The sequence below is a fragment of the Panicum hallii genome, chromosome 4, assembly GCF_002211085.1.
Source record: "Panicum hallii strain FIL2 chromosome 4, PHallii_v3.1, whole genome shotgun sequence".
Taxonomy (NCBI): domain Eukaryota; kingdom Viridiplantae; phylum Streptophyta; class Magnoliopsida; order Poales; family Poaceae; genus Panicum; species Panicum hallii.
Genome location: NC_038045.1, coordinates 37,267,532 through 37,293,763, shown reverse-complemented (window position 1 = coordinate 37,293,763; position 26,232 = coordinate 37,267,532). Strand labels below are relative to the sequence as shown.

Below are 26,232 nucleotides of genomic sequence, written 5' to 3'. Positions count from 1 at the left end.
TACCCAATTCAGCAATTACTTCATATACATCTTTGCGTACCAAACCACGAAGGCCAGCTGGTAAAATATGCTGCAGCATTATATGACAGTCATGTGTTTTCAGCCCATGGATTGATCCTCCTCCCTCCATATTGACACATCTTGATATATTGGAGGCATAGCCATCTAGAAACTTAACATTGCTCACAAATTGCAAGAACTTCTTCTTGTCTTCTGGTTTTAGAACGTAACAAGCTCTTGGCTTTGATGATGAACTACCACTGTCATCTAGCAAATGAAGCTCTTTTCTTATACCTCTATCCTCCAAATCTAGTCTAGCAGAGATGCTGTCCTTTGTCTTATTTGGGATATTAAGCAGAGTTGACAAAATGGCTTCACATATGTTTTTCTCTATGTGCATAACATCAAGGTTGTGCTGTAGCTTCAATTTTGACCAGTATGGTAAATCATACAAGCTAACCTTCAGATGCCATACTGGTTCATCTACATTACGGCATCGTTTTCTTGGTTTTGGCTTATCTGGATTCTTGCCTGGAACATAGCAAACTTCATCCAACCTTGCCATAACCTCATCTGCATTAAATTTCCTTGGCTGCTCTCTTTTTTCATGCTTGCCATTGAAAGATTTGTTTGTCCTCCAAGCATGGTCGTTAGGGAGGAAACGTCTATGGTTTATGAAACCAATTTTGTTTCTAAGACATTCGGAGCATGGATTCTCATCACAGTATACACATGCAAAGTAACCCTTAGTGGTTCTGCCTGACATGGTGCCTAATGCAGGGTAGTCATGGATTCCAAACAGAATCGCTGCACGCAGGCTAAAGTCTTTGCCTTCAACTGCATCATAAGTTTTTACACCCTTCCAAAGCTCTATCAGGTCTGCTATCAAAGGCTGCATAAACACATGGAAATCTTTGCCTGGTGATTTTTTGCCTGGAATTAGTAAAGCAAGCATATAATTGGATTGGTCCATGCACATCCATGGTGGAAAATTGTATGGTACCACTAACACTGGCCATATGCTATATGAATTGCTCATCTAACCAAATGGGTTAAATCCATCAGTAGCAATGGCTAACCTCAAATTGCGGGGATCATCTACAAAAGACTTGAAAGTCTCATCAAAATCTTTCCAAGCTTCCCCATCAGCAGGATGTCTCATTTCATTTTCAAAGGGTACCCTCTTTTCCTTGTGCCATCTTGCATATTGTGCCCGCTACTTTGACATGAAAAGCCTTTGAAGGCGTGGAATTATTGGAAAGTAACGGAGGACCTTGTGAGGAACTTTCTTTCTGCCCTCCTTGTTCACTTTCCATCTTGTGAAGCCACAAACTGGGCAATGATCATCGCCTTCATGGTCCTTCCAAAACAAGGCACAATCATACTTGCACACATCAATAGAAACATAACCAAAACCAAGCTTCCGAAGCACAGCTTTCATCTCGTTATATGACTTAGGAATTCCGGGCACATTCTTCAAAGTTGAAGAAAGCAACTCAAGGAATGTATCGAACCCAGATGTTGTTATCCGATTGTACACTTTTATATGCAGCAGTTTAATCATGAAAGATAGCCTAGTCTCCTCGGTGTAACCTGGATAAAGTTCATGCTTTGCCTCTTCCATGAGTTGTTTATATAAGTTACCACCGAGGCCATGGCTTGCTGCGTCGCGCAAATCTTGAATCAACCCCTGAACTCCCCTTGCACCGTCATCTATGACATTTTCAGCTTGTCCTTCCTCATCAAGTGGTGCCTGGCCTTGGTCAGTTCCATCACATGACATATCTTCAGGTACAACAGCGAGTTCTCCATCATCATCTTGTCCAACATCATCTTCTTCCTCTCCATGATGAGCCCACCTAATATAGCACCTAGACATACCATTGAGCTCGATATCCTCATGTACATCATCTAGGCTTTTCTCTTTCTGGTTCAGGCATTTTCGGCATGGGCACTTGATTTTCTCATCTGCACTACTATATCTACCTCTGACATATTCCATGAATTGTTGAACACCAGACAAAAAGGCCGGCGAAAATGGTGCACTTGAATAAATCCAACTTCTATCCATCTCGACCTGGATAAATTAGGTGCAAAGAGTAACAAATCCATCTTAAATCCCTCGACTAAAGTTAAAACACTACAAGAAAAAATCTAAATTGACAGAGGTACACATCACTGACCTCACCTTGTGGGGGTGGTCGTTGCCGCGCGTGGATGCTGGTGGGGGGTGGAGCAGCTCGTTTTGCTGGTGAAGATCCACCGTGGGTTGGACCCCTGGGCTCCACGTACCATAGTGCAGGTGAGGGGAGGGGCGGCGGCTGCTGGAGGTGAGGGGATGGGCGCGAGATGCAGGTGAGGGGAGGGGCGGCGTGACAGGTGAGTGCAGGTCGGCAGCAAGCCTGCAGGTGAGGGGAGGGGCGGCGAGGTAGGTGAGTGCGGGTCGGCGGCAACTCTGCAGGTGCTGGTCGCTGGCAAGGCAGCAGGTTGGGGCGGCCTGATGCCTACAGGCAGTGGCCAAGCGGGCACATAGTGAGCTTCGTAGCTCAACCTTTATTAAAAAAATAGAAGCCTGTGAAGTACCCCTACTATATATGACATGTGGACCCAGATGCTGTTTAGGCTTGAGTGCCAGGTATCAATGACATGTGGGCCCAGATGTTCATTAGCCTCTCTTGCGCCCTGTCAATTGCTCAGGCATTTGTTTTTATAATCCATGTCTAAAACTTGTAACAAATTTTTCTCCTACATACCATCTCGAAATCTGATGCATTTTTTTCTAAAAATTTCTAAAATCATGATCTTTCAAATTTTTGTGTTGATTTTGATTATATTTTCATGTTACAAAGTTTGAACGATTCACAAGTCGAGGGAACAATCTCTCCTATAGCCTCATGAAACTATTAGTGAGACATGTAATTTTTATGAACAAACTTACTGCCACTTTGTCGAATGAACTAACTACCAAAACAAAAAGTGTTCATTTTGATGAGATGTGCAATCTTTGTGTTCATCACTTTTTATTTTGAAAGTATTTAGTACACCAATTTTTAGTCCATGGACCATCAAATTTGAAATTCAAATTTGAAACTGTCAAAAAAAGTTCAAATGAAAAAATAGCCAAAACCAAAAATGTAGATCTGGACGAGTTGAACATTTTTGTTTTATACATTCATTTCATTTTCAATTGTTTACTAGGCCTAAAAATTGGTTTGAAATCCTAATAGAACTCAAAGGGTCACTGACAAGTGGACCCGTGCATTACAACCAATTTTGCCCCAACCCAAGACTGGCCACCGACAATCCGGGCCCACCCGCCAGGGCGAAATTTTTGCTGCCGCACCTGGCTCTCTCCCGCGCTATCCCGCTCGCCGACACACAGGACCCACCCCACCTCCCACTCAAGCCATCCAAACCCCCCCTCGCCTTATCCTCTTGCCCGGCTAGGGATAGGGGAAAAATCCCCAATCCTTGGTCCCCTCTCCTCGCCGACACACCACCCCCGCTGTCCCTCAAGCCCCAGCCCGCTGCCGCGCCGACCCACCACCCCCGCTGTCACTCAAGCCCGCAACCTCAATGAGCATGGCCTCCTCCTACCTCCCCGCCACTTAGCGGCGCCCAGCGCGGGCGACGTCCACGTCAACGCTAGAGGCCGGAGAGCCCCGTCGACATCCTGAACTTTGCTCCGACAGAGGCGCCTGTCAGACCCGGGGCCACCGTGCTGGGCACATGATGTAGTTTAAAGAGGTCTAAGAGATTGTTGTCGGTCAAAACCCACCGGCGAGCAGCGACAGGCAACACGAGGAGCCGGGAGGCTTCCGGGACTGCTGGTGGGCCCCGGTCCCTCGGTCAACGGCCCAAGAGTCCGGCACACACCCTGGCTTGGTGAAGTGCTAGGCGTGCCACCTGACCTATACCTGATCAGAAAGGTGTAGAAGTCGTTCAGCAGCTATCTTCCTGCATGCACAGACATGTTTAAACATTAGTCCGAGCCGTGATCGGCTCTTACAATGACTCCCATGGTCAGCCAAAGAAGCCGATGGAGTCATTGTACTTGATCAGACCTGTCCTCGTGCCAGGCTGGACCTTCGGGTACTCTACCAGAATCAGCTAGAAGAAGCCGACTGCTATGCTCAACAGATCGGATCTACTAAACATATGATTGTTTGCACGAATCCGACAAGAAAAGGTGAAAACATGCTCTGTAATTACCAAATTAATCTAACCTGCGACGATAAAGCTTTCACTACATAACCGGAACATCCTACGCACGATTAAGCCTAACAAACATGAAAGATTACCATACACTAACCCAAAAAGAGGCCTAAAAACCAACTAATAAGTTGATCCCCGGAACGATCCCTCATCAAGTTATCATAAGGCACCAAACATGCAGCCGGAACATTCAACCCGTTTGAAGGGCCTAATCATGCAGATATTAAACCAATTCTTTGTAAGACAAAGAACTACCATAACAGATTGGATCTACTAGGTAATAACAGAGCAAGATGCTACCCCTGCGCCCGAGATCGGACACAAGGACAGCTCAACGATTACAAGCAGCAAACAAAATATGATTTACTATCCGAACCAATGCAGCATCATAATCGTTTAAGATAACTAGTGCTACTCGCCATCAAAAATGCTTCAGTATGAGCAACACAAGGATAAACAGATAAACGCAATATTGCCCCGACCATGCAGGGCATGATCGGAGCAGCATGTCGATTACCTGGAGAAGAGCCCTTGAAAGGGGTGGCGATGCGCCGAGAGTTTGTTTGTGGATGATTGATTCTCTTTATTGATTCTCACGATACATATTTATAGTCCGGAGACTTTGATCTTAACTAACCCTAGCTAATTACGATTCAATCTCTAACTCACTATATTTAAACTATTCTTGGATACACGGCCATCCTGGCCCTTGACATGTTTGTATAGAGGCCGATTCGCAGACCATTACGATGATTCTCTTCAGCCCATGTTGCTCTCGGCCCATCCTTTGGCCCAGACAAATTATGGTGATAACACATGCCCCCTGGTTTTGGCAATGATAATTCCAAAATCATTGTTTTTTCAACTTCTTGGACTTGCGTACGCACGTACTGTTCTCAACGCCGCTAGACACGGCCCTTCGACTTCCAAGGCCTGTACACACGCATCACCTTCCAATCTTATTGAGCACGTCCCTTCGTCTTCTCCCTCGGGAAACGCGGTACCGCCGCTTCGCCTTCCATCTTTGCCTCTTTAAACCGGTATCAGCGGATTCACTTCCACCCATCTTCTTTCCCCGTGCATTAGCCGTGCTAGCTCACTTTGCATCCCCCGATAATGGCTTCTTCTTCCTCCGTTTCTTCCAACTCCCCTTCATCTTCTCTCATCATCTCCATCACGTCTCCTGACTCTGAAACCATTTCCATTACCTCTCCTGATTCTGAAACCTCCAGAGAGACAACACCGGAATTCGATCCAATGGCTTCATATGAAGATCTCGCTCCTCTGTATTGGGATGCAGAGGAGTGGGACTACAGTACCTGGTCAGAGGACGACGAGCCCCTGACCGACGATGAAGACCTCCAGATCCTTCTTCACGGGGTTCTGGACGAAGACGACGACGACTCCTGGGATGGCGACTTCTTTTCTTCCTCAGAAGAAGATACCCAGATTATCTCTTCGGACGGTGATTCAGCAGCGAGAAGATACCTCTGCGGCGGATCGTCGTCTTCAGAGGATGACGAAGACTCTAGAGACGACGCCAGTCGTAGCAGTGATGATGGCGACAACAGCAGCAGCATTGGCGACGGCGATGGCGACGACGACTCTAGTGTTTCCCCCCGTATAAGCGCCACAGAACCCTAGGGGCTTACTGGTGGTAGCTCATAGGGTCTTCCGCCATTGCGCGCAGAGCCGGTAGATCGGCTTCTTTTGTAACCACCCTTTTGTAAATAGATCCTTTGTTTTAGTCAAGCCAATCCTTGACTTTTAATCTCAACGTCCGATGGCATCGCATCGGTCCTTTCCCTTGCATTATTCGAACTAATCTCGAGTTCTTCTTTTATTCCGGGTTAACAAAATCTCAAGAACTCGAGTACTTTGTGAATGTTCCTGCTAACAGAAGTACTCTGTAATCGACCCTTTTTGTTGTTGGATCCCGTTCCCTCAGTCGGATCAAACTATGCGAGTACCAGGGAAAACCCTCGAGGAAGTCGAACCTGTTCTTTTAAGATCAATAGACTCCTGCGATCGTCCTCTCTGTTTTTATCAAGACCCAGAATTGGGAGGACCCAACTACTGTTTCTGAAGTCGATGGCTTAACATCGGCTATTCGATCCTTAATTCTGCGTATGGACCGGCACTACTTTTCCTCCACAGGTCTGACTTGTTCATCTTATCCCATCCTGTAGCCTGATGCGTTGCACCGGCTTCTTAAAGTACTCGATGAGTGCTGTCTTGCAGCCTACAAAGTACCCGGTTAGATCAACTCGATGTGCTGCAAAGTACTCGATTATATCCCTGCCAATGCCCTGATTATACTAGTCCATAGCCTGATGCATCACATCGGCTTTATTACTCATCTTCCCACATGCTCGGGAAATATTTCTTGAGATGTTGACCGTTGACAGCCACTGGAAATTTACTACCATCTAATTCCTCAAGCATGTATGCGTTCCCTGGTAGAACTTGGTCAACTCTATAAGGCCCGTGCCAATTTGGAGACCATTTACCATATGCTGCGTCCTTAGTCCCCAATGGCAGCACCGCTTCCCATACTAAATCCCCAACTTGGAATTCCTTCGGTTTAACCTTCTTGTTGTATGCATGGGCTACCTTGGCCTTATTTTCCTTGATCTTTTCCAGCGACCAAAGCCTGAGTTCTGTAATATCTTCCACATTATCGCTCATTAGTGCTGCATACTCTTCAGCAGTCAATTCATTCTGGAACTCTATTCGTCTTGAACCGGCCATGATTTCCCATGGCAATACGGCCTCCTGCCCATATACCAGATGATATGGCGAAGTTCTTGTTGCCCCATGACATGAAACACGATAAGCCCACAATGCCTCTGATAATACCTCATGCCAACGCCGTGGAAATTCATCAATCTTCCTCTTGATCAACTTGATCAGGCTCTGATTGGACGCTTCGGCTTGTCCATTCGCTTGAGCGTAGTATGGAGATGACCTGATTAACTTAATCCCCATGTCGGCAGCGAACTTTTTGAATTCATCAGATATGAACACCGACCCTCCATCTGTTGTAATGGTCTGAGGGATTCCAAACCTATGGATAACATGTTCTTTGACGAAATTGATGACGTCCCTTGATGTCACCGACTTCATGGGCACAGCCTCTACCCATTTAGTAAAATAATTTGTAATGGTCAAGATGAACTGATGGCCTTTACTCGATGGAGGATTAATCTTACCGATCATGTCCATGCCCCAACCCCTGAACGGCCAAGGCATGATGATAGGATTCATGGCTGATGCTGGTACTATCTGTACTCTTCCAAACCTCTGACAGGCCTGGCACCCTTTGTAGTACTTGAAACAATCTTCCAGCATATCAGGCCAATGATATCCCGAGCGCCTGATCAACCACTTCATCTTGTGGGCTGATTGATGAGTTCCACACGTACCTTCATGGACTTCATGTAGGAGCCGATTGGATTCAATCGGCCCCAAGCACTTAAGCAATAATCCTTCCAGTGTCCTGTAGAACAAGTCGTCCCCTATCAGGATGTACTTTATGGCTCTGTAGCGTATCTTCTTAGGTGCCCCCCGAGCCAGATCCTTCAAGTAATTGAAGATATCGGCTCTCCAATCCTCCTGACCCAACAGGTGTATTGGAAACTCAGCTCCAACCGCTGTATCCTTGTAACCGGAGGCCATCTGAGCGAGATCATTGGCCTTAGAATTTTGTATCCTTGATATCTAGTAGAAATTTATATATCTGAACTGGGCTATTAACTCCTGGCATTATCTCCACAAAGGAAACAACAACTCGCTTTCACATCTATACGTCTCCGTGAGCTGAGAAATGACCAGTTTTGAATCCCCGAACACCTCTACTGCCTCTGCTCCTGCTTCGAGGAGTAACTCCATACCTTTTCGCACCGCTTCATATTCGGCTAGATTATTGGTGCAAGGTGTTGTCAACCTGGTCGAAAAAGAATATGTTGCCCCCCAAGGCGAAACGAGCAAGATACCTATGCCAGAACCATCGCCACAGACCGACCCGTCGAAATACATTGCCCATGCGCGGATGGAAAGGGCCGATATGTCTGTGCTGGTCCTTTCTGCAACGAGGTCAACCAGTGCTTGCCCTTTGACTGCTTTTGCCGGTTGGTACCGGACATCAAATTCAGACAGAGCGAACATCCATTTACCAAGTCGGCTTTTCAACACTGGGGCCGACAGCATGTGTTTGATAACATCCAATTTGCAGATGACAATTATCTCAGCAGAAAGCAGGATGTGGCGGAGCTTCGTACAAGTAAAGAATAGACAAAGGCATAATTTCTTGATTTCAGGGTACCTTGTCTCTGCATCCAGCATCCTCCTGCTGAGATAAAAAACAACCCTCTCCTTGCCATCTTGCACTTGTATGATGACTGAAGCAATGGAAGTGGCACCGACTGACAGATAAACATAGAATGGCTTACCCTGCTGGTGTGGGACTAACACGGGCGGCTTGGATAAATATTCCTTGATTTCTTCGAACGCCTGTTGTTGTTCTGCCCCCCAGCAGAACTCATCGTTGGTTTTAATTTTCACCAACTCCATGCATGGCTCGATTCGCCCTAACAGATTGGAAATGAACCTCCTAACAAAGTTGATCTTACCGATGAGTTGCTGGAGTTCCTTCTTCGTAGTAGGTGGCACCATTGTTTTTACAGCTTCTTGACTCTTCAGGCCGATTTCGATCCCTCGTTCATGAACCAGAAAACCCAGAAACTGACCGGCCGATACACCAAAAGCACATTTTTTAGGATTCATTCTAAGCCCGAACATCCTAGTTCGTTCCAGAACTCGTTGCAGATCTCCTATATGTCCCTTAGCCGATGCAGATTTCACCACCACATCATCAATATAGATTTCCACCAGCTTGCCGATTAAATCATGAAACATGTAGTTCATGGCTCGTTGATATGTGGCACTGGCATTTTTGAGCCCAAAAGTCATGACCACATACTCGAATAACCCGACTGCACCTGGTACTCTGAATGCGGTCTTGTGAATATCTTCTGGAGCCATAAAAATTTGATTATAACCAGCATTACCATCCATGAAACTCAACATCTTATGACCAGCAGCTGCATTAATCAATGTTTCCGCAACCGGCATCGGGTATTCATCCTTTGGTGTCGCTCTATTGAGATCCCTAAAGTCCACACAGACTCTCCACCGGCCATCCTTCTTTTGTACAGGTACAACACTAGAAATCCATTCGGCATACCTGCAAGTCCTGATGAAGCCTGCTTCTATCATCTTTTCGACTTCTTTTTTGACTTCTTCCAGGATTTCAGCCTTCATTTGCCGTGCTCGCTGCTGGAACGGCCGAAATCCTGGCTTGAGAGGTAGCCGATGCTCAACAATACTTCTGTCCAACCCAGGCATCTCTGTGTAGTCCCAAGCAAAGCAATCTGCATATTCTTTTAGCAATAATATCATTGACTCCCTTATCTCCAGATTTAACTTCTTACTGATAAATGTTGGACGTGGCTTATCCCCAGAACCAATGTCGACTTCTTCTAGCTCGTCAGCAGATGTAAATCCGTATCCTAGTTTTCTGTCATCCATCAAGTCGATACTGCAGATGAACAATGAATATGGTATAAAATGATTTGGCCGATCGCAGGGATCGGCCGACTTGTTCTTTTCATTAACTGGTGCACATAGCCGGCTGCTTGAGCGGGCTTCTTTGTGAACTAAATAAAAATGTAATATGGATGACAAAAACAACTCGAATTCTACTTTTTGGGGCCGATCGCGGGGATCGGCCTCTCCTGTCTCTTTGGCGCAAGCTGGCTTGGGCACCCTATCTACTCTGTAAGGCCGGTGGATAAGACCAGCCTCACCCCATTTTTTGTAGCCTCCACACGGTCGCAGCCCTCCAAGCTGATCCCCGAGATTGGTTCTTGGTCTTCCACATCCCAGACACTCATGGTGGCGTGTGACACTTCGGCAGAATCATCCGCGTGGACTACTTCGACTTCATCGCCATCCCATTGAATTAGACATTGGTGCATTGTAGAAGGGATACAGCAATTGGCATGAATCCAATCTCTTCCAAGCAGAACGGTGTATGAACCCTTGCTGTTGACCACAAAAAATGATGTAGGGACAGTTTTACCTACTATCGTCAGTTCCACGCTGAGAACTCCTTGTGCTTCTGATGTTTGTCCATTGAAGTCACTTAGCGTGATATTGGTCTTAATTAAGTCCCCAGCAGAATGCCCCAACTTGCGCAGCACTGCATATGGCATTATATTGACTGCTGCTCCTGTATCGACTAGCATCCTACTGACGGGTTGGCCGTTAATGTACCCTTTGAGATATAACGCTTTCAAGTGCCTGTAATTCTTTTCTTGGGGCTTCTCGAATATAACTGGCCGTGGACCCAGGTCAAGTTGAGCCACTAGTACCTCCTCACGGCCTGGTGCATGGAATTCTGCAGGGAGAACAAACACCATATGTGCGTCAGCCGATGTGTCCACATCGGCTTTCGACTTCTTGGGCCGCCATACCTTCTTGGGAGTACTCTCTACTCGTTGAGGGTCGTAGACCTTTTCTGCCAAATCTGGCCGCGCTTTTCTTAATGTTTCCAAGTACTGGGCTTCGGCTTCTTCCAGGCTACGCAACCGCTGTATCCTTCGCTTCTGGGACCGGTTGAGCCCATCAGGGCACCAGCGTGGCCGGTGATATCTGTCCTCTTCATCCTCAGAATTGCCCCCTGCGCGTGATGTCTCGACTTGTTCATGACGAGGCCGTTCTGGTCCCAAACGCTGAAAGACTGAAGTGCTTCTGGTATCTTGCTTCTGAAAGTTGCATTCTGGACAATCTTCAAGCGTGGGTAATCTTTTCATACCAGAATCCCAACAGTATATGAAAAAAGGGCAATGCCAATGATCCCGTGTATCTTCTCGCCTTCTGAGGCATTTCCCAATGCGTCGCTCATACTCTTCTTTTTCAGTTTCATGTTGGAGATGCTGCTGATACTGGTACTGGTATTTTCTTAGGAGATGAGAGGAAACTGGTCGTTGATTCCTGACATGCCTGACCTGTTCCTCGGTGATATAGTCCCTTTCTTCTTTTTGGGGCCGATCGCGGGAATCAGCCTCTTGCCTCCTTGAATGTGAACGTGATGTATGTCCTGCCATATTGATACCAAGCGTGAAATCCAGTTGTCAACGCGTTGATCGGTCGTACCCTTCCACCATATTTACATTTGGAAACGGCTGAGTATCAACCTTCATGGTGTATTGCCCTAAGATTAATCGGCCTTGCTCAATGGCCGATTGTATTTGTCGCCGGAGTTCTTTGCAGTCGCCAGTACTATGGGTGAAGGAATTGTGCCACTTGCAGTATACCCTCCCCTGAAGCTCCTGAGCTGTCGGGACCTTGAAACCTTCAGGGAACTTTAATTGCTTCTCTTTCAGGAGCAAGTCAAATATCTGTTCAACTTTGTTCACATCGAAATCGAATCCTTTTAAAGGACCCTGCTGCTTCACCCACTTGCAGGACACAGGTTTTGCTCCCCAAGCCCACTCCATGACTGCGATTTCTTGGTCGTCTTCGGAGTCTTCAGAATCTTCAGCATCAACCATTACCACTTGGCGCTTGAACTTGTCTTGGTACAACTCTGGATGGCGTTGCTCGTATACCGTCATCTTTTGTACCAGACACGCCAAAGAGTTGAACTCCAGCTAGAAAACCAAATCCTTGACTGGTTTTACCAACCCCAAGATTGCTAACTCAACAACTTCTTTCTCTGAAATTCGAATCGAGTAGCATCGATTCTTAACTTCCCTAAAACGTTGGATGTATTCTGCCACTGTTTCTCCTCGTTTCTGGCAGATTTGTGCCAAATCAGCAATCCCAGCTTCTGCAGCTTCTGAATGATATTGAATATGGAACTGTTCCTCCAGCTGCTTCCAAGTGCGGATAGAATCAGGACCCAATGATGTGTACCATCCAAAAGCCGGTCCTGTGAGAGACTGCGAGAAGAACCTTACTCGCAATGGATCTGAAACCGAAATCATCCCCAATTGCGCTAGATATCGGCTTATATGTTCTATGGAGCTGGATCCTTATGCTCCGTTGAACTTAGTGAACTCAGGTAGCCGATACTTATGTGGCAGAGGAATCAAGTCGAAGTCACTTGGATACGGCTTGGCGTAGCCGATCGCTCGCCTTCTTGGGAGGATGCCAAATTGATCCCTCAAAATAGCACTGATTTGATCTACAGAATGAATTCCTGGGGCCGAGTGCGTACCTTCCTGACTCGGCCTCGTTGCGTAAGCATCCAGCCATGCTTGTTTGTCAGCATCGACTATGGGTGTTCCTCCAGCTGCTCTCTGCGGAAGTTGCGCTGGGTGACCACCATCTGGTATATATGCACAAATATATCCATGCGGCACCTCCTTGGGAGGTTCGCTGAAAAATTGGTGATCAGCAGGATCACGTCCCACCTTGTATATGACATATGCCGGAGAATTCTGTTGCTCCGGGGCAGCAAATGCATAAGGCAATGGCGGCCTGGCTTGAGAAGGCAACTCCCCTCTGTGACTTCCTAAAGCAGGTCCTGTTGGGGAGTACTGGTGCTTCATAATCTCCTGCACCACGCGCAGCGCAACACGCTCAAGTGTATTCACCAGACTCTCAGAATGGCGATGCAACGAGTGAGCCACCATATAATTGACCTCCTGACGGAGAGCCCGAGTACGTTCTTCTGTAGGGGTAGATAAATCCACTTCATCGAGAGCCCCTTCAGATGAAAACCCCTTCCATCTGATGCCATGGTGACGAGTCCTCTCAAACGAGCCGAGGAGATCGGCTTCAAAAGCAGCCTTTATTTCATCATACTTCTGCTTATACTCTTCAGACAACTCCTCATAAGTGATCGGGTTCTCACTCGGCATCTTGTCAATGGAAGTTGATGAAGCCGAAGAAAATGATGTAGTCGACTGCAGTTGATGTGGTCGAAGTAGTCGATGTAGTTGACGCAGTAGTTAATGTAGTCGATGTAGTCGATACGTCAACGCAGTTGTCGATGTTCTTCCCACCAAGCGTGCCAGAATGTGTTGTTGGTCAAAACCCACCGGCGAGCAGCGACAGGCAACACGAGGAGCCGGGAGGCTTCCGGGATTGCTGGTGGGCCCCGGTCCCTCGGTCAACGGCCCAAGAGTCCGGCACACGCCCTGGCTTGGTGAAGTGCTAGACGTGCCACCTGACCTATACCTGATCAGGAAGGTGTAGAAGTCGTTCGTCAGCTATCTTCCTACATGCACAGACATGTTTAAACATTAGTCTGAGCCGTGATCGGCTCTTACAATGACTCCCGTGGTCAGCCAAAGAAGCCGACGGAGTCATTGTACTTGATCAGACCTGTCCTCGTGCCAGGCTGGACCTTCGGGTACTCTACCAGAATCGGCTAGAAGAAGCCGACTGCTATGCTCAACAGATCGGATCTACTAAACATATGATTGTTTGCACGAATCCGACAAGAAAAGGTGAAAACATGCTCTGTAATTACCAAATTAATCTAACCTGCGACGATAAAGCTTTCACTACATAACCGGAACATCCTACGCGCAATTAAGCCTAACAAACATGAAAGATTACCATACACTAACCCAAAAAGAGGCCTAAAAACCAACTAACAAGTTGATCCCCGGAACGATCCCTCGTCAAGTTATCATAAGGCACCAAACATGCAGCCGGAACATTCAACCCGTTTGAAGGGCCTAATCATGCAGATATTAAACCAATTCTTTGTAAGACAAAGAACTACCATAACAGATTGGATCTACTAGGTAATAACAGAGCAAGACGCTACCGCCGCGCCCGAGATCGGACACAAGGACAGCTCAACGATTACAAGCAGCAAACAAAATATGATTTACTATCCGAACCAATGCAGCATCATAATCGTTTAAGATAACTAGTGCTACTCGCCATCAAAAATGCTTCAGTATGAGCAACACAAGGATAAACAGATAAACGCAACACTGCCCCGACCATGCAGGGCATGATCGGAGCAGCATGTCGATTACCTGGAGAAGAGCCCTTGAAAGGGGTGGCGATGCGCCGAGAGTTTGTTTGTGGATGATTGATTCTCTTTATTGATTCTCACGATACATATTTATAGTCCGGAGACTTTGATCTTAACTAACCCTAGCTGATTACGATTCAATCTCTAAGTCACTATATTTAAACTATTCTTAGATACACGGCCATCCTGGCCCTTGACATGTTTGTATAGAGGCCGATTCGCAGACCATTACGATGATTCTCTTCAGCCCATGTTGCTCTCGGCCCATCCTTTGGCCCAGCAAAATTATGGTGATAACAGAGATTAAGTTCGTCTTATCTCTTATTCATTTTGTTTATCTCTTGTTTATCCCGTTTAAATAGGAGATAGAGCTAACCAACACGGAGGGGATCTACTCGAGATATGTTCTGGTATGATTCCTCAGCGAAGATTGGTTAGCATCTTTGTAACTCTGGCCGCTCGGATATATAAGGGAGGTCAGGGACCCCTCTCAAAAGAGAAGATCACTAGGTCATTCTACACCAAAGGCAATACAAACCACCATACAGGACGTAGGGTATTACGCATCTTGCGGCCCGAACCTGTCTAAGCTTTGTGTTCCTTGCACCTTCGAGTTCCTGATCTCGGCGTTCCTTCACCCAAAACTTACCACCTTGGGTATATCCCACGGTGGGTAGCCGGTTAAACACCGACAGCTGGCGCGCCAGGTAGGGGAGCGCACCGAAGATCCACCGGCGAGCTCGATGGCGTCTTTCAATTTCATCAGGTGCTGATGGCCGAAGAAGGCGAGGACGATGGGGACCTTCCCATCGTCAACTTTGAAGCGATCTCCAAAGATGAGATCACGGCCAACGCTAGCAATGAGAACGACGCCGATCGAGAGGCGCGGAGGGCCAGGAACAGGGCCCGCACAATCCGGCGGAGGAGGGCCAACGAGCGTAGGCGATCTATGCATCGCGAGCTTGACCCTGAGTTCGCCGCCGTAAGCGAGCGGGGTTTCAGGACTCCGGTGGCCAACATCGCTAGGGTGACGGCCATCCTCGAGCGCAGCCACGATCCGGAGGTACGTCAAGCACTTCTCTACGCGCAGAGGGCTTGGATCCAGCTGGATCAACACAACCCGGCGCCCACCATTCGGGAGGAGCGCGTGGGCGAGAGTCGAAGTCAGGCTCACAGCCGAACGGCTGGCGGCCGTCCTCGATACCAGATCAGCAACGACAATGCTCGTGGGAGCCAGGCCCCTGGCGAGAGGCAACAGCCACCGCAAGAGGGTCCACTGCGATAGGCTAATCATCGACCTCCTTCGGAGGACCTGCGCCAGCACATCAATGAAGGTCGCGACGCGCGGACCGTGATCTCCTCCAGGCGCAAGGTCCGCGAAGAAGTCGAGACTGAAGGTACTGACTGTAGCGATCGATTCCCTGCGTTTTCTGCTCGTTTCAGCAGCTACAAGTACCCAGAGGGCTTCAAGCCGATCGGCATCACCAAGTACGACGGCAAGCAAGCCCCTCAGCAGTGGCTACGTTGCTACTCCACGGCCATTGAGGTTGCAGGGGGTTCAAACATCACCAAAGTCGTCTACTTCCCGATGGCTTTGGACCCTGCACCGCTCACTTGGCTGGAAAGCCTCGGCAGCAACTCCATCGACTCCTGGGAACGACTTAAGAAGGTCTTCATCGACAATTTCCAGGGTGCGATTGCCCATGCAGGTACTCGACACGACCTTGCCCAGTGCAAGCAAGAACGTAACAAGCTCCTGCGGTCCTACACGCGTCACTTCTTCGACGTTCGCGCCACTATCGCAAACATTTTGGAGGATGACATCATCGATTGCTTCTACAACGGCATCACCGACCCGGGCATCTACAGGGATTTCGGGCGGAACAGGCCAAAGACTATTGCGGGCCTTCGTGATATGATGCATGATTGGTCCGAACAGGAGGAGAAGATGCGGGAGCGGTTCCCGCGGCGTCAGGACAACAACCTGAGGCGTCCAAGCGATATCGCAACGATAAAGGCCAGCGGGACTTTTCAGGGCCACCCCGGAAGCGAAAGCCAGATGATGTCATCACGGCTATCGATCGTCCTTCGCGGGGCAAGAAGTCGACGACACAGGAGGAGTTCAAGAAGCTCCTACAGAAGAAGTGCCCATGGCATCCGGGCGCCAGCCACGCCGCCATCGACTGCTATCACCTTCGGAGGACGTTGAGCAACTCCGGTGGCGGAAAGAAGAACAAGAAGCCTGCTGACAAAGAACCCGAGGATGATGATCAAGAGGACCACGGGCGCAACCTGAAGTTTCAAGACGCGTCAAAAGTTGCCAACGTCATCTTTGGGGGAGATGAGGATTTTTGCCCCAGGCGGGATCAGAAGTTGCTCCTCCGGGAGATTTTGTCCATCGAGCCGGCGGTACCACGACCACTCCGTTGGTCGGAGGTCCCCATCTCATTCTCCCGCGATGACCAGTGGACGAGCTTTTCGGAGCCCGGTAAGTTCCCTTTGGTCCTGGACCCTGTGGTGGCGGAGGTCAAGCTCACCAAGGTCCTAATCGATGGCGGGAGCGGGCTCAATCTCATCTTCGTCAGCACTTTGAAGAAAATGGGCCTGGATTTCAAGGACATGCTGGTTCCCAGTAAGTCTCCCTTCTACGGCATCGTCCTAGGTAACACGGCACACCCGCTGGGTACGGTGGTCCTCCCAGTCACCTTCGGCACGCGGGAGAACTACCGTACCGAGTTCATCAAGTTCGAGGTGGCTAACTTCAAATCTTCTTACCATGCTATATTGGGTCGACCGGCACTCGCCAAGTTTATGGCAGTGCCACATTACGTCTATTTGCTTCTTAAGATGCCAGGACTCAGTGGGGTACTCACCCTCCGCAGCGACCTGAAGAAGCCATAAGACTGTAATCAGGAGGCGATCCAATATGCTTCGACTACTTGCGTGCCAGGTGCTTCGGGAGAAGTACTCGCGGCCGCGCAGCAGCTTTCCCAATCTGGGCTGGAGATTCCTTCCAAGAAGGCCAGCAAGTCGAGCATCCAGTCGACTGATGACGTGGCCCTCAAGTCGATCCAGCTTCAGGAGGGAGATTCATCTAAGACCGCTATCATCGGTGCCGGCTTAGGTGACAAATAGGAATTCGCGCTCGTCAGCTTCCTTCGGGCTAACCGAGACATATTCGCATGGAAACCAGCGGATATGCCAGGGGTGCCCAGGGAGTTGATCGAGCATGCTTTGAATGTACATCCGAAGGCTACACCTAAAAAGCAATGCCTGCGGAGGTTTTCCCACGACAAGCGTGAGGCCATTAAATGGGAGATCGCTAAACTTCTCGCGGCTGGATTCATTGAAGAAGTAATCCATCCAGAGTGGGTCGCGAATCCCGTTCTTGTAAAGAAAAAGAACAATGAATGGAGAATGTGTGTCGACTACACTAATCTCAACAAGCATTGCCCAAAAGACCATTTTGGGCTGCCGCGCATTGACCAAGTTGTCGATTCGACGGCTGGTTGTGTCCTTCTTTGTTTTCTTGATTGTTACTCAGGTTATCATCAGATCACGCTCAAGGAGGAGGACCAAATCAAGACTGCCTTCATCACCCCGTACGGGACTTACGCCTACAAAACAATGTCCTTCGGGTTGAAGAATGCCGGAGCAACCTATCAGCGTGCGATCCAGATGTGTTTCGCGGATCAGCTACACCGGAATGTTGAGGCTTATGTGGACGACGTCGTCATTAAGACCAAGGCATCCAGCGACTTAATTGCAGATTTGGAGGAAACATTCAGCAGTTTGCGCAGATTTTGGTGGAAACTCAATCCCACCAAGTGCGTCTTTGGAGTGCCTTCAGGGAAATTGCTCGGGTTCATCGTCAGCAACCGGGGCATTGAAGCCAACCCTGTAAAGATCATGGCCATCACTGATATGGAGGCTCCTACCACAATCAAGGATGTGCAGAAGTTAACAGGTTGTATGGCGGCCCTGAACAGGTTCATCTCCCGTCTCGGGGAGAGAGGACTACCTTTCTTCAAGCTCCTGAAATGCCAGGATAAGTTCCAATGGACGGAGGAGGCTGAGCGGGCCTTGCAGGATCTGAAACATCATCTTCAGTCTCCTCCGATCCTTACAGCACCGTTGCCAGGGGAGGATCTACTACTTTACATCGCGGCAACAACTCATATTGTCAGCAGTGCTATTGTAGTCGAGCGAGGCAAAGAAGGCCATGCGTTTGGAGTGCAGAGGCCTGTCTACTTCATCAGCGAAGTCCTCTCCGAATCCAAGGTACGGTATCCAGCTGTTCAAAAGCTCTTGTATGTAATCTTAATCACATCCAGAAAGCTACACCATTACTTCGACGAGTACAAGATCACTGTGATCACGGACTTCCCGCTGGCGGATATTCTTCATAATCAAGATGCCACGGGGCGCATATCCAAGTGGGCAGTGGAACTGGGGGCTTTATCAATCGACTTCAAGCCACGCACTGCAATCAAGTCACAGGCTCTAGTCGACTTCATGGCTGAATGGAGGGAGAATCAAGTCTCAACCCCAGTGGACAAGTCAGAGCACTAGACCATGTATTTTGATGGGTCCCTCAAGCTCAACGGCGGTGGCGCTGGTGTTCTGCTTATTTCTCCACGAGGTGAACAGTTGAAATATGTCCTTCAGATCCTGTGGGCGGTATCCAACAACGAAGCCGAGTATGAAGCTTTGCTTCACGGGCTCCGTTTGGCGATATCACTAGGGATCAAGCGACCACTTGTATATGGCGACTCTCTCCTTGTCGTTCAGCAGGTCAACAAGGAATGGGACTGCAACAAGGAGACAATGGATGCTTATGTACAGGAAGTGCGCAAATTGGAAAGCAAATTCTCCGGCCTGGAGGTTCATCATGTATTGTGGGAGCACAATGTTGGCGCGGACACCTTGTCCAAACTAGGGTCCACACGTGCCCAGGTCCCATCGGGAGTCTTCGTCCAGGAGCTCAAACAGCCATCCATTAAGTCTTCTCTGTAGGTAACCATCGACGTGGGTCCCCAACAACCCGATCGAGAGGTTATGGTGTTGCAGGAGGACTGGCGAGAGGTTTTTATCGACTTCATTCGAGACCAACGGCTACCAGCGGGAATCGACGCCAAGAGCGCAGAAGCTGCACACGTCTTATGACGAAGCAAGGGCTTTGTCCTGGTCGACGGCAAGCTCTATCGGCGTGGCGCTCGGTCAGGAGTTCTCATGAAGTGCGTCACAAAGGAAGATGGTTGCGACATATTGCGGGAGATCCACGAGGGCGTCTGCGGCAACCATGCGGCTTCGAGAACGCTGGTGGGGAAAGCATACAGGGCCAGTTTCTGGTGGCCCACCGCAGTGACTGACGCAGAGGATCTCGTGCGCAGGTGCCAAAAGTGTCAATTCTTCGGCAAACAGACTCATGTTCCCGCCCATAGCCTCATCACTATACCGCCATCTTGGCCCTTCGCTTGTTGGAGTCTCGACATGATCGGGCCCTTTCACGACGGCGCCAGGCGGCTTTACCCATGTGCTGGTGGCCATCGACAAGTTCACCAAGTGGATCGAGTACAAGCCGATAGCCAAGCTCATGCCAGATCGGGTCGTCGACTTCATCTCAGATATTTTGCATCGTTTCGGCTTCCCCAACACCAGCATCATGGACTTGGGATCAAACTTCACGGCAAACCAGTTCTGGGAGTTCTGCAAGAATGCTTGTATCGTAGTTAAATATATCTCGGTTGCACACCCAAGGGCCAATGGACAAGTCGAAAGGGCGAACGGCCTGATCATTGACGGCCTCAAGAAGAGACTTTATGATGAGAACAGCAAGAAGGGAGGCAAATGGGTGCACGAGCTATCACACGTCATCTGGGGGCTTCGGACTCAGCTGTCCAAAGCCACAGGCCAAACACCTTTCTTCCTTGTGTATGGATCCGAAGCCATTCTACCAGCCGATATCATGTGGAGGTCTCCAAGGGTCGAAATGTACAACGACGGCGAGGCGGACGAGGCGCGGCAGTTAGAGCTCAATTCTGTGGAAGAAGCTCGCTGCACCGCTCTTGTCCAGTTAGCTCGGTACCTGCAGGGGATCCGGCGATATCATGATCACAACGTCAGGGAGCGGTCATTCAATGTTGGTGAATTGGTCTTGCGTCGTATTCAAGACGAATCTGGCCTACACAAGCTAAACTCAAGGTGGGAGGGCCCGTTCGTCGTCAAGCAGGTTACAAGGCTAGGGTCTTATCGACTACAATTTCCAGAGGGTCACGATGTCCCGAACTCTTGGAACGTTCTGAACCTGCGCAAATTCTACCCTTAAGTCGAGGCCCGGCGATCGCTAAATCCCCGAGGGCTCAGAAGGTCTCCTTTCCCCGAATCAATTTGGAGGCTATGAGCCACATGACCCGGGTTGTACATTCCTTTTTACTTACATGACGGCCATGGTCGCGTGCAGACACAACTATAAATCGACTTCTTGTCGTGAATGATGTGGGGGCTACGGCCACGGTCATCGCCTTTTAACTCCCGTTCCTGATAGAACCCTCGGCTCCGCCCCACCCCTCTACATATCGAGTCCCGCCGCAACCTTGGATGGTCGCACGCGACAGCAGTCGTAATTTTCCAACATAGTCGATCCGCTCGACTGGCTTACACCCAGTACGCTGGAAAGGCTCGCATAAAGAGCTATCTCAACTACATCTTGAGTGGCCGCACTCAGAACAGTCTTGTTTCTGCCAAAAAGAATGGCAAACCCGCGGCACCGCCCGCACCTGCTCCTAGCAAGCTCGATCCGTCCGTCCGGGTCCTGCCTAGCTTGCGGAGCACGCTCACAGCAGGAGCGACTTTCGACTACACTCAGAGTCGCTGCACTCGGGGTAGACCTGTTTTTCTGCCTTACGCACGGCAACCTCGCGATGATGCTCGTGTTCTTTTCCTAACAAGTTTAGACCCGCTCGATCGAGTTGTGGCTAATCTGTTAGACGAGTATTAGCTACCCTTCGGGTCGCTGTACCCGGGGAAGCATCTACAACTGGAGCCTTGTAAGCCTGGACCTCAATTCAGCTAAGCACGCAAACAAGTAGAGATATCGAGTGAAGTATTTACATAAGGGAATGATTACTTGTTTCTCACACCCTAATCCTGCAGTACAGTATGTACAATTCGCTCTGCTACAGGTTGAGCCTCTCGCAGGTACTCGTCGAATTGTTCGTCCGTGCAGTCTGCTGCCATTCCCTGCGCAAAAATGTCCAGCTGCGCGTTCGGCAGGAAGGATTTTACATACGCAAGGGCGTTGCTAACGCATGCGACCGGAGCCTCAGACAAGAATTTGAGCACTTTCTTCGGGGCTTCGCGGAGTCGCTCGAGCAGGGGCCGCGGGCTCACCTCGCCTTCTTCTGGGGGATTCACCATATCCACCAGCTCCTGGGCGGCCCCCCTGAGGTCCCCTAGCTCCTTCTGCTGCTGTTCGTCCTTCTCGCCCAGCGTTTTGATCTGCTGAAGGTAGTCGACGAAATGCCGTTCAGTGTCGCCAATTACCTTCTGCAGCCTTTCAACATCATCTGTACGGCGATACAGCATATTCTTCACGTCAGTAAGCAGCTCCTCTTTGTATTTTATTATTTTCCTAAGCTCTGCGGTGAGGATATTTCAGCAACCAAGGGAAATTACTAAAGAAAAAGTACTCGAGGGAAGCGGGGGCCTACCTTGGTGCGCCTTCTTCTCTAACTTGAGCTGCTCCTGGTACTCCGCTTGTTGCTCCTTGAGCTGTTTCTGGAGCTCGGAGTTGGCCCCTTCGAGGTTTTTCAGGTCATTCTTGAGCAGCCGAACCTCTCGAGTTCTTTCCTGCTTCAGTATATCAAGCTCTCGCTGTAGATAGCAATTTTTCGTCTTCTCCTCGGAGATGCGCTTGTCCAGGGCAGCTAACTCCTTCGCATCATTCACAACTGCGCCAAGCCTCTCCGATTTCTTCTGGGATTTGGTGATTACATGCTGCGCAACGGGCGGAAATCGGGTCAAAACAGCCCATCAATGTGCACAACCGGAATATCACTCTAAGTCTTACCATGGAGAAATCGTATAGTTCCTTGAAGGTGCTCTTGAAGGTCCTCAAATTTTCAGCCGACAGCAAGGTGTCGTCTACCAGGTCGGTGGTGATGATGTTCTTGTACCCCGGCCCAGCCCTCAATAACTCACGGGGGTTCCTCGAAGACCCTGCGATGTCTTCGGGCGGTGGTCGCCGGACACCTGCAAGTACAAAAGTTGTCAATACACTGTGCCCAGACCCCGGCAGCAGGCCACGGGCGGGTAAACGCTTGCCTGTGCCATCAGTAGGAGCGGCATCAGGGGCTTCGACTTGTTCTCCGCCACCGGTTTCAGCTTCGTCATGTCGGAGCTCGGGAGGCGGCAAGTCGAGGAGCGTCGCATCCGCTTCGGGGGCTAGCTCCGGGGGTGTCGGCTCTCCAGGCGCCGATGGCTCGGATGCTGCAGCAGCTGGGGCCGGTTCCGCACCGGAGGGATCAGCCCGGGTTAATGGCTCTGGGGCTGCAGTAGCCGTGCCCGGGTCCAGCTGAAGCTGCACCGCGCTCGCAGCCCTGATGACGTCGAAGTCGTTGTTATACAAGCTGGCAAGAGCAATATTTTCAAGCGACCGGAGGTAAACTTAAAGTGTAGATTTCTTTTTGGCAGCCTTTTTCACCCGCAAGGCCCGTCGCGGAATCCCTGTCGTCGGCGGCGAGGCTTGATCGGCCGATTGAGTGGTCCCCGCTGCGGCAATGGTCACTGCAGCGACGGCGGATGGGCCTGTTTCCACCTCCTCGGGTTCGGTCCCGGGCGGCGGAGCAGGAAGACTACAAGTGGATACTGTCAGTATTCAATGCTATTGACACTTTGCAACTCATCAAAACAGCAACTAAGTACCTGGATGACTCGACTTCTTGCGCCTTGCGTTTGCGCACTAGTCGATGGCCCTTTGGCACCGGTGGTAAAGCACCGGTCAACTCCACGCTCTGGTCGGAGGAGTTGTCCCGGCGCGGTTCTCCTTTGGCTTCTTCTCCCGCCTGCGAGCCCATGCCTTCGGTGGACTTGTTGCTGCATTGAGCTGCAGCAAGGTGAGCCCTCTTGGCTGCAGCGGCAGCAGAGGGGAGGAGGTGATCTGGTCGGGGGACGTCAGGTCATGGCGGGTAGCTCCGGTACAGCTCCGTGTGTCCTTAAAGAAAGTTCTTCAGTTAAGCAACGGTGCAAAAGCGGTTATCTTCAGCAAAAAGAAGTCGAATACTTAGTGGGCTAGGTGGATTTCATGCGGAAAACAATGTGGGCACGTACGGCATGGCGTCCACGTCTAGCAGCACCCGCTGAACTCGTTGGAGCGCGACTTCATCCGGCAAATCCTCTGTGCATATGCGAGAAGGATCAGCGGGGCCTGTGTACTCGAATCCCAGGCGATGGCGCTGCTGGATGGGTTGAACGCGGCGTTTGTAAAATGCGAACATGACAGAGGCGCCGGTCACTCCCTTCTTCTTCTGTGCCTCAATGACGTCCAGCAGCTCTTTGACCTGATCCATCTCCCCGCCGGAGGGTTCAAGGTTCCATTCTCCCCTTACTACAGGTGGTCTGTTCGACTTCGTTGGAAGAGGGGGAGCATGGTTTTTGATGTAGAACCAATGGTTTTTCCATCCAGGAAGGTTTGAGGGGAATTTGTATGACAGGTATTTTTCGCCGGCTTGCTGTCGCAGTTGGATGCCAGCGCCCCCTACTACAGAAAGTTTCTTTGTGGTAGGCTGGGGTTTGACGCGGAAGAGGAAGCGGAATAGATCCCAGTGGGGTTCGATTCCGAGAAAGGCTTCGCAGAAGTAGATGAAAATGGAAATATGGCAAACGGAATTAGGGTTGAGGTGATGGAGCTCAAGCCCGTAATAATATAGAAGGCCGCGAAAGAAGGAACAAGTGGGGAGGGCCAATCCCCGTTCGGTAAAGTGGAGAAATGTGACGATTTCATCAACATTTTCCATGGGAAAAGGTTCGCGGTAAGAGGGACGCCAATTGACAAGGTTCTTTTCTTGCAACAACCCCTCGGAAACTAGTTTGTTCAGATTATTGAGAGAGCACTTACTATGTGTCCACTCCGCGGTCGATGGCTCCGCCTCTTTCTTCTTTTTCTCAATCTCTGACTTCTTGGACGTCATCTCCGATGCGCTGGCCATGAGATGCTCGGGGGCTGCGGGGAGAGGTGCGGGGAAGTCGGAGCGGGAGAATCTCCTTGGGGGGATGGCGGCGGTGCTTGGCTCAGATTGGGGATTCTTGGTGGCTTTTGGCGGAATGCGGATTGAAAGCGCGGTTTTTTCCTACTGTTACCGCGGGGTTAAATAACCAGCGGGGTGGGGACAAGTTACTGTTCCGAAGTTCAGGAGTCACTTCCAAGAATATTCCGAATCTGAGGGGGCATTGGATGGATTGTTGGGATTAAATATTTGATTAACCATTTTTTCAGGGTTAGTTAGCCCGAAAAAAGGGGTTTTTCGAATTAATAATCTAATACCCATCATCTGTATCATCATTTTGGTAATTTCGCAAGTTGTCATTTTTAGCCTGCATGCCACGGTTGTTGGATCCTTATCTCCAAATTTTGTGGGATTTGGATTCAAGGCTCGGGGGCTGCGGGATACGTGGCATCGACTACATGTTTTTCAAATTTCTTTGAAAGATAAGGAGGATTACAGACTAATGGGACCCTCAGCCTGATTCTCCGATTCAACCTAAGGCTCGGGGGCTACTCCATATGGAGTGCGATTTTTTAAAATCGCACACCACAACAAAAATTCGGGGCATGAGCACCTCATAGCTTCGATGCAGCCAAGCAAGTACTCGAAGAAGAGTTTCAAGACAAAGCTTCAGAAGAAGTCGAAGACTGCTTCGAAGGTACTCAATAAGCCTGCAGTACTCAGCTACGAAGAGCTCGGGGGCTTGTCAGACCCGGGGCCACCGGGCTGGGCACATGACGTAGTTTAAAGAGGTCTAAGAGATTAAGTTCATCTTATCTCTTATTCATTTTGTTTATCTCTTGTTTATCCCATTTAAATAGGAGATAGAGCTAACCAACACGGAGGGGATCTACTCGAGATATGTTCTGGTATGATTCCACAGCGGAGGTTGGTTAGCATCTTTGTAACTCTGGCCTCTCGGATATATAAGGGAGGTCAGGGACCCCTCTCAAAAGAGAAGATCACTAGGTCATTCTACACCAAAGGCAATACAAACCACCATACAGGACGTAGGGTATTACGCATCTTGCGGCCCGAACCTGTCTAAGCTTTGTGTTCCTTGCACCTTCGAGTTCCTGATCTCGGCGTTCCTTCACCCAAAACTTACCACCTTGGGTATATCCCACGGTGGGCAGCCGGTTAAACACCGACAGCGCCCCGAAGGCATCCACGTGCACTCCTCAACGCCGGCTATACTCTGCTTCCTCCTCCTCCAAAGGTACTCTGCTTCCCCCTTCTCCTCTATTGCTTGGTATTTGCACGTCTAGAAATGTTCAGAAAAGTTACAGTCTAAATACTGAAGCTGTTGCCTGCAAATGAGTTAATGAATCATGAAGGCAGGTTCTGCCAAGGACCTGGTTTTGTCTTACATTCTGTTAATTGTTATTTTTTCTTCTTCCTAACATTTGTTAGTTCTTTTGCATCTCTTTTATAGAAACTAAATCCAGTTTCTGCTCTCTGTGTGTTTCATGAAACTAAGTAAGAAATGAAAAAAAACCCAGTACGAGCTGGAAAGGGATGAAAGGGTAAGGGAGGTCCAGGAACTTTTTGCATCTCTAGGTATTCCAATACTAGCTCAGGATGTTAGAGATGTTTTTTCCAAAAAGGAAAAGTGCATGGGGAAGACAATAGAGTCTGACAATGAATATGACCCATCCTCTGACATTGATAACCAATGTGACAGTGATG

At 49.3% G+C, this 26,232-nt stretch overlaps 1 protein-coding gene across 1 annotated transcript; it reads right to left on the bottom strand.

The window, feature by feature from the left end:
• Positions 1-1,216: 1,216 nt before the first annotated feature.
• Positions 1,217-22,672, bottom strand: LOC112890457. Its single transcript, XM_025957346.1, has 3 exons — positions 22,604-22,672; positions 22,481-22,531; positions 1,217-2,077 (listed from the first exon to the last, which is right to left on the bottom strand). Exons 1-3 carry the CDS (start codon positions 22,670-22,672, stop codon positions 1,217-1,219), a joined length of 981 nt encoding a protein of 326 aa, XP_025813131.1.
• Positions 22,673-26,232: the final 3,560 nt, after the last annotated feature.

Coding starts and splice junctions, on each gene's coding strand:
- LOC112890457 (XM_025957346.1), bottom strand. CDS start 22,672: ATGACGAAGCTGAAACCGGTGGCGGAGAACAAGTCGAAGCCCCTGATG. Junction 22,532..22,603: donor CGCTCCTACTGATGGCACAG/GCAAGCGTTTAC, acceptor TTGTACTTGCAG/GTGTCCGGCGACCACCGCCC. Junction 2,078..22,480: donor AGGGTCTTCGAGGAACCCCC/GTGAGTTATTGA, acceptor TAATTTATCCAG/GTCGAGATGGATAGAAGTTG.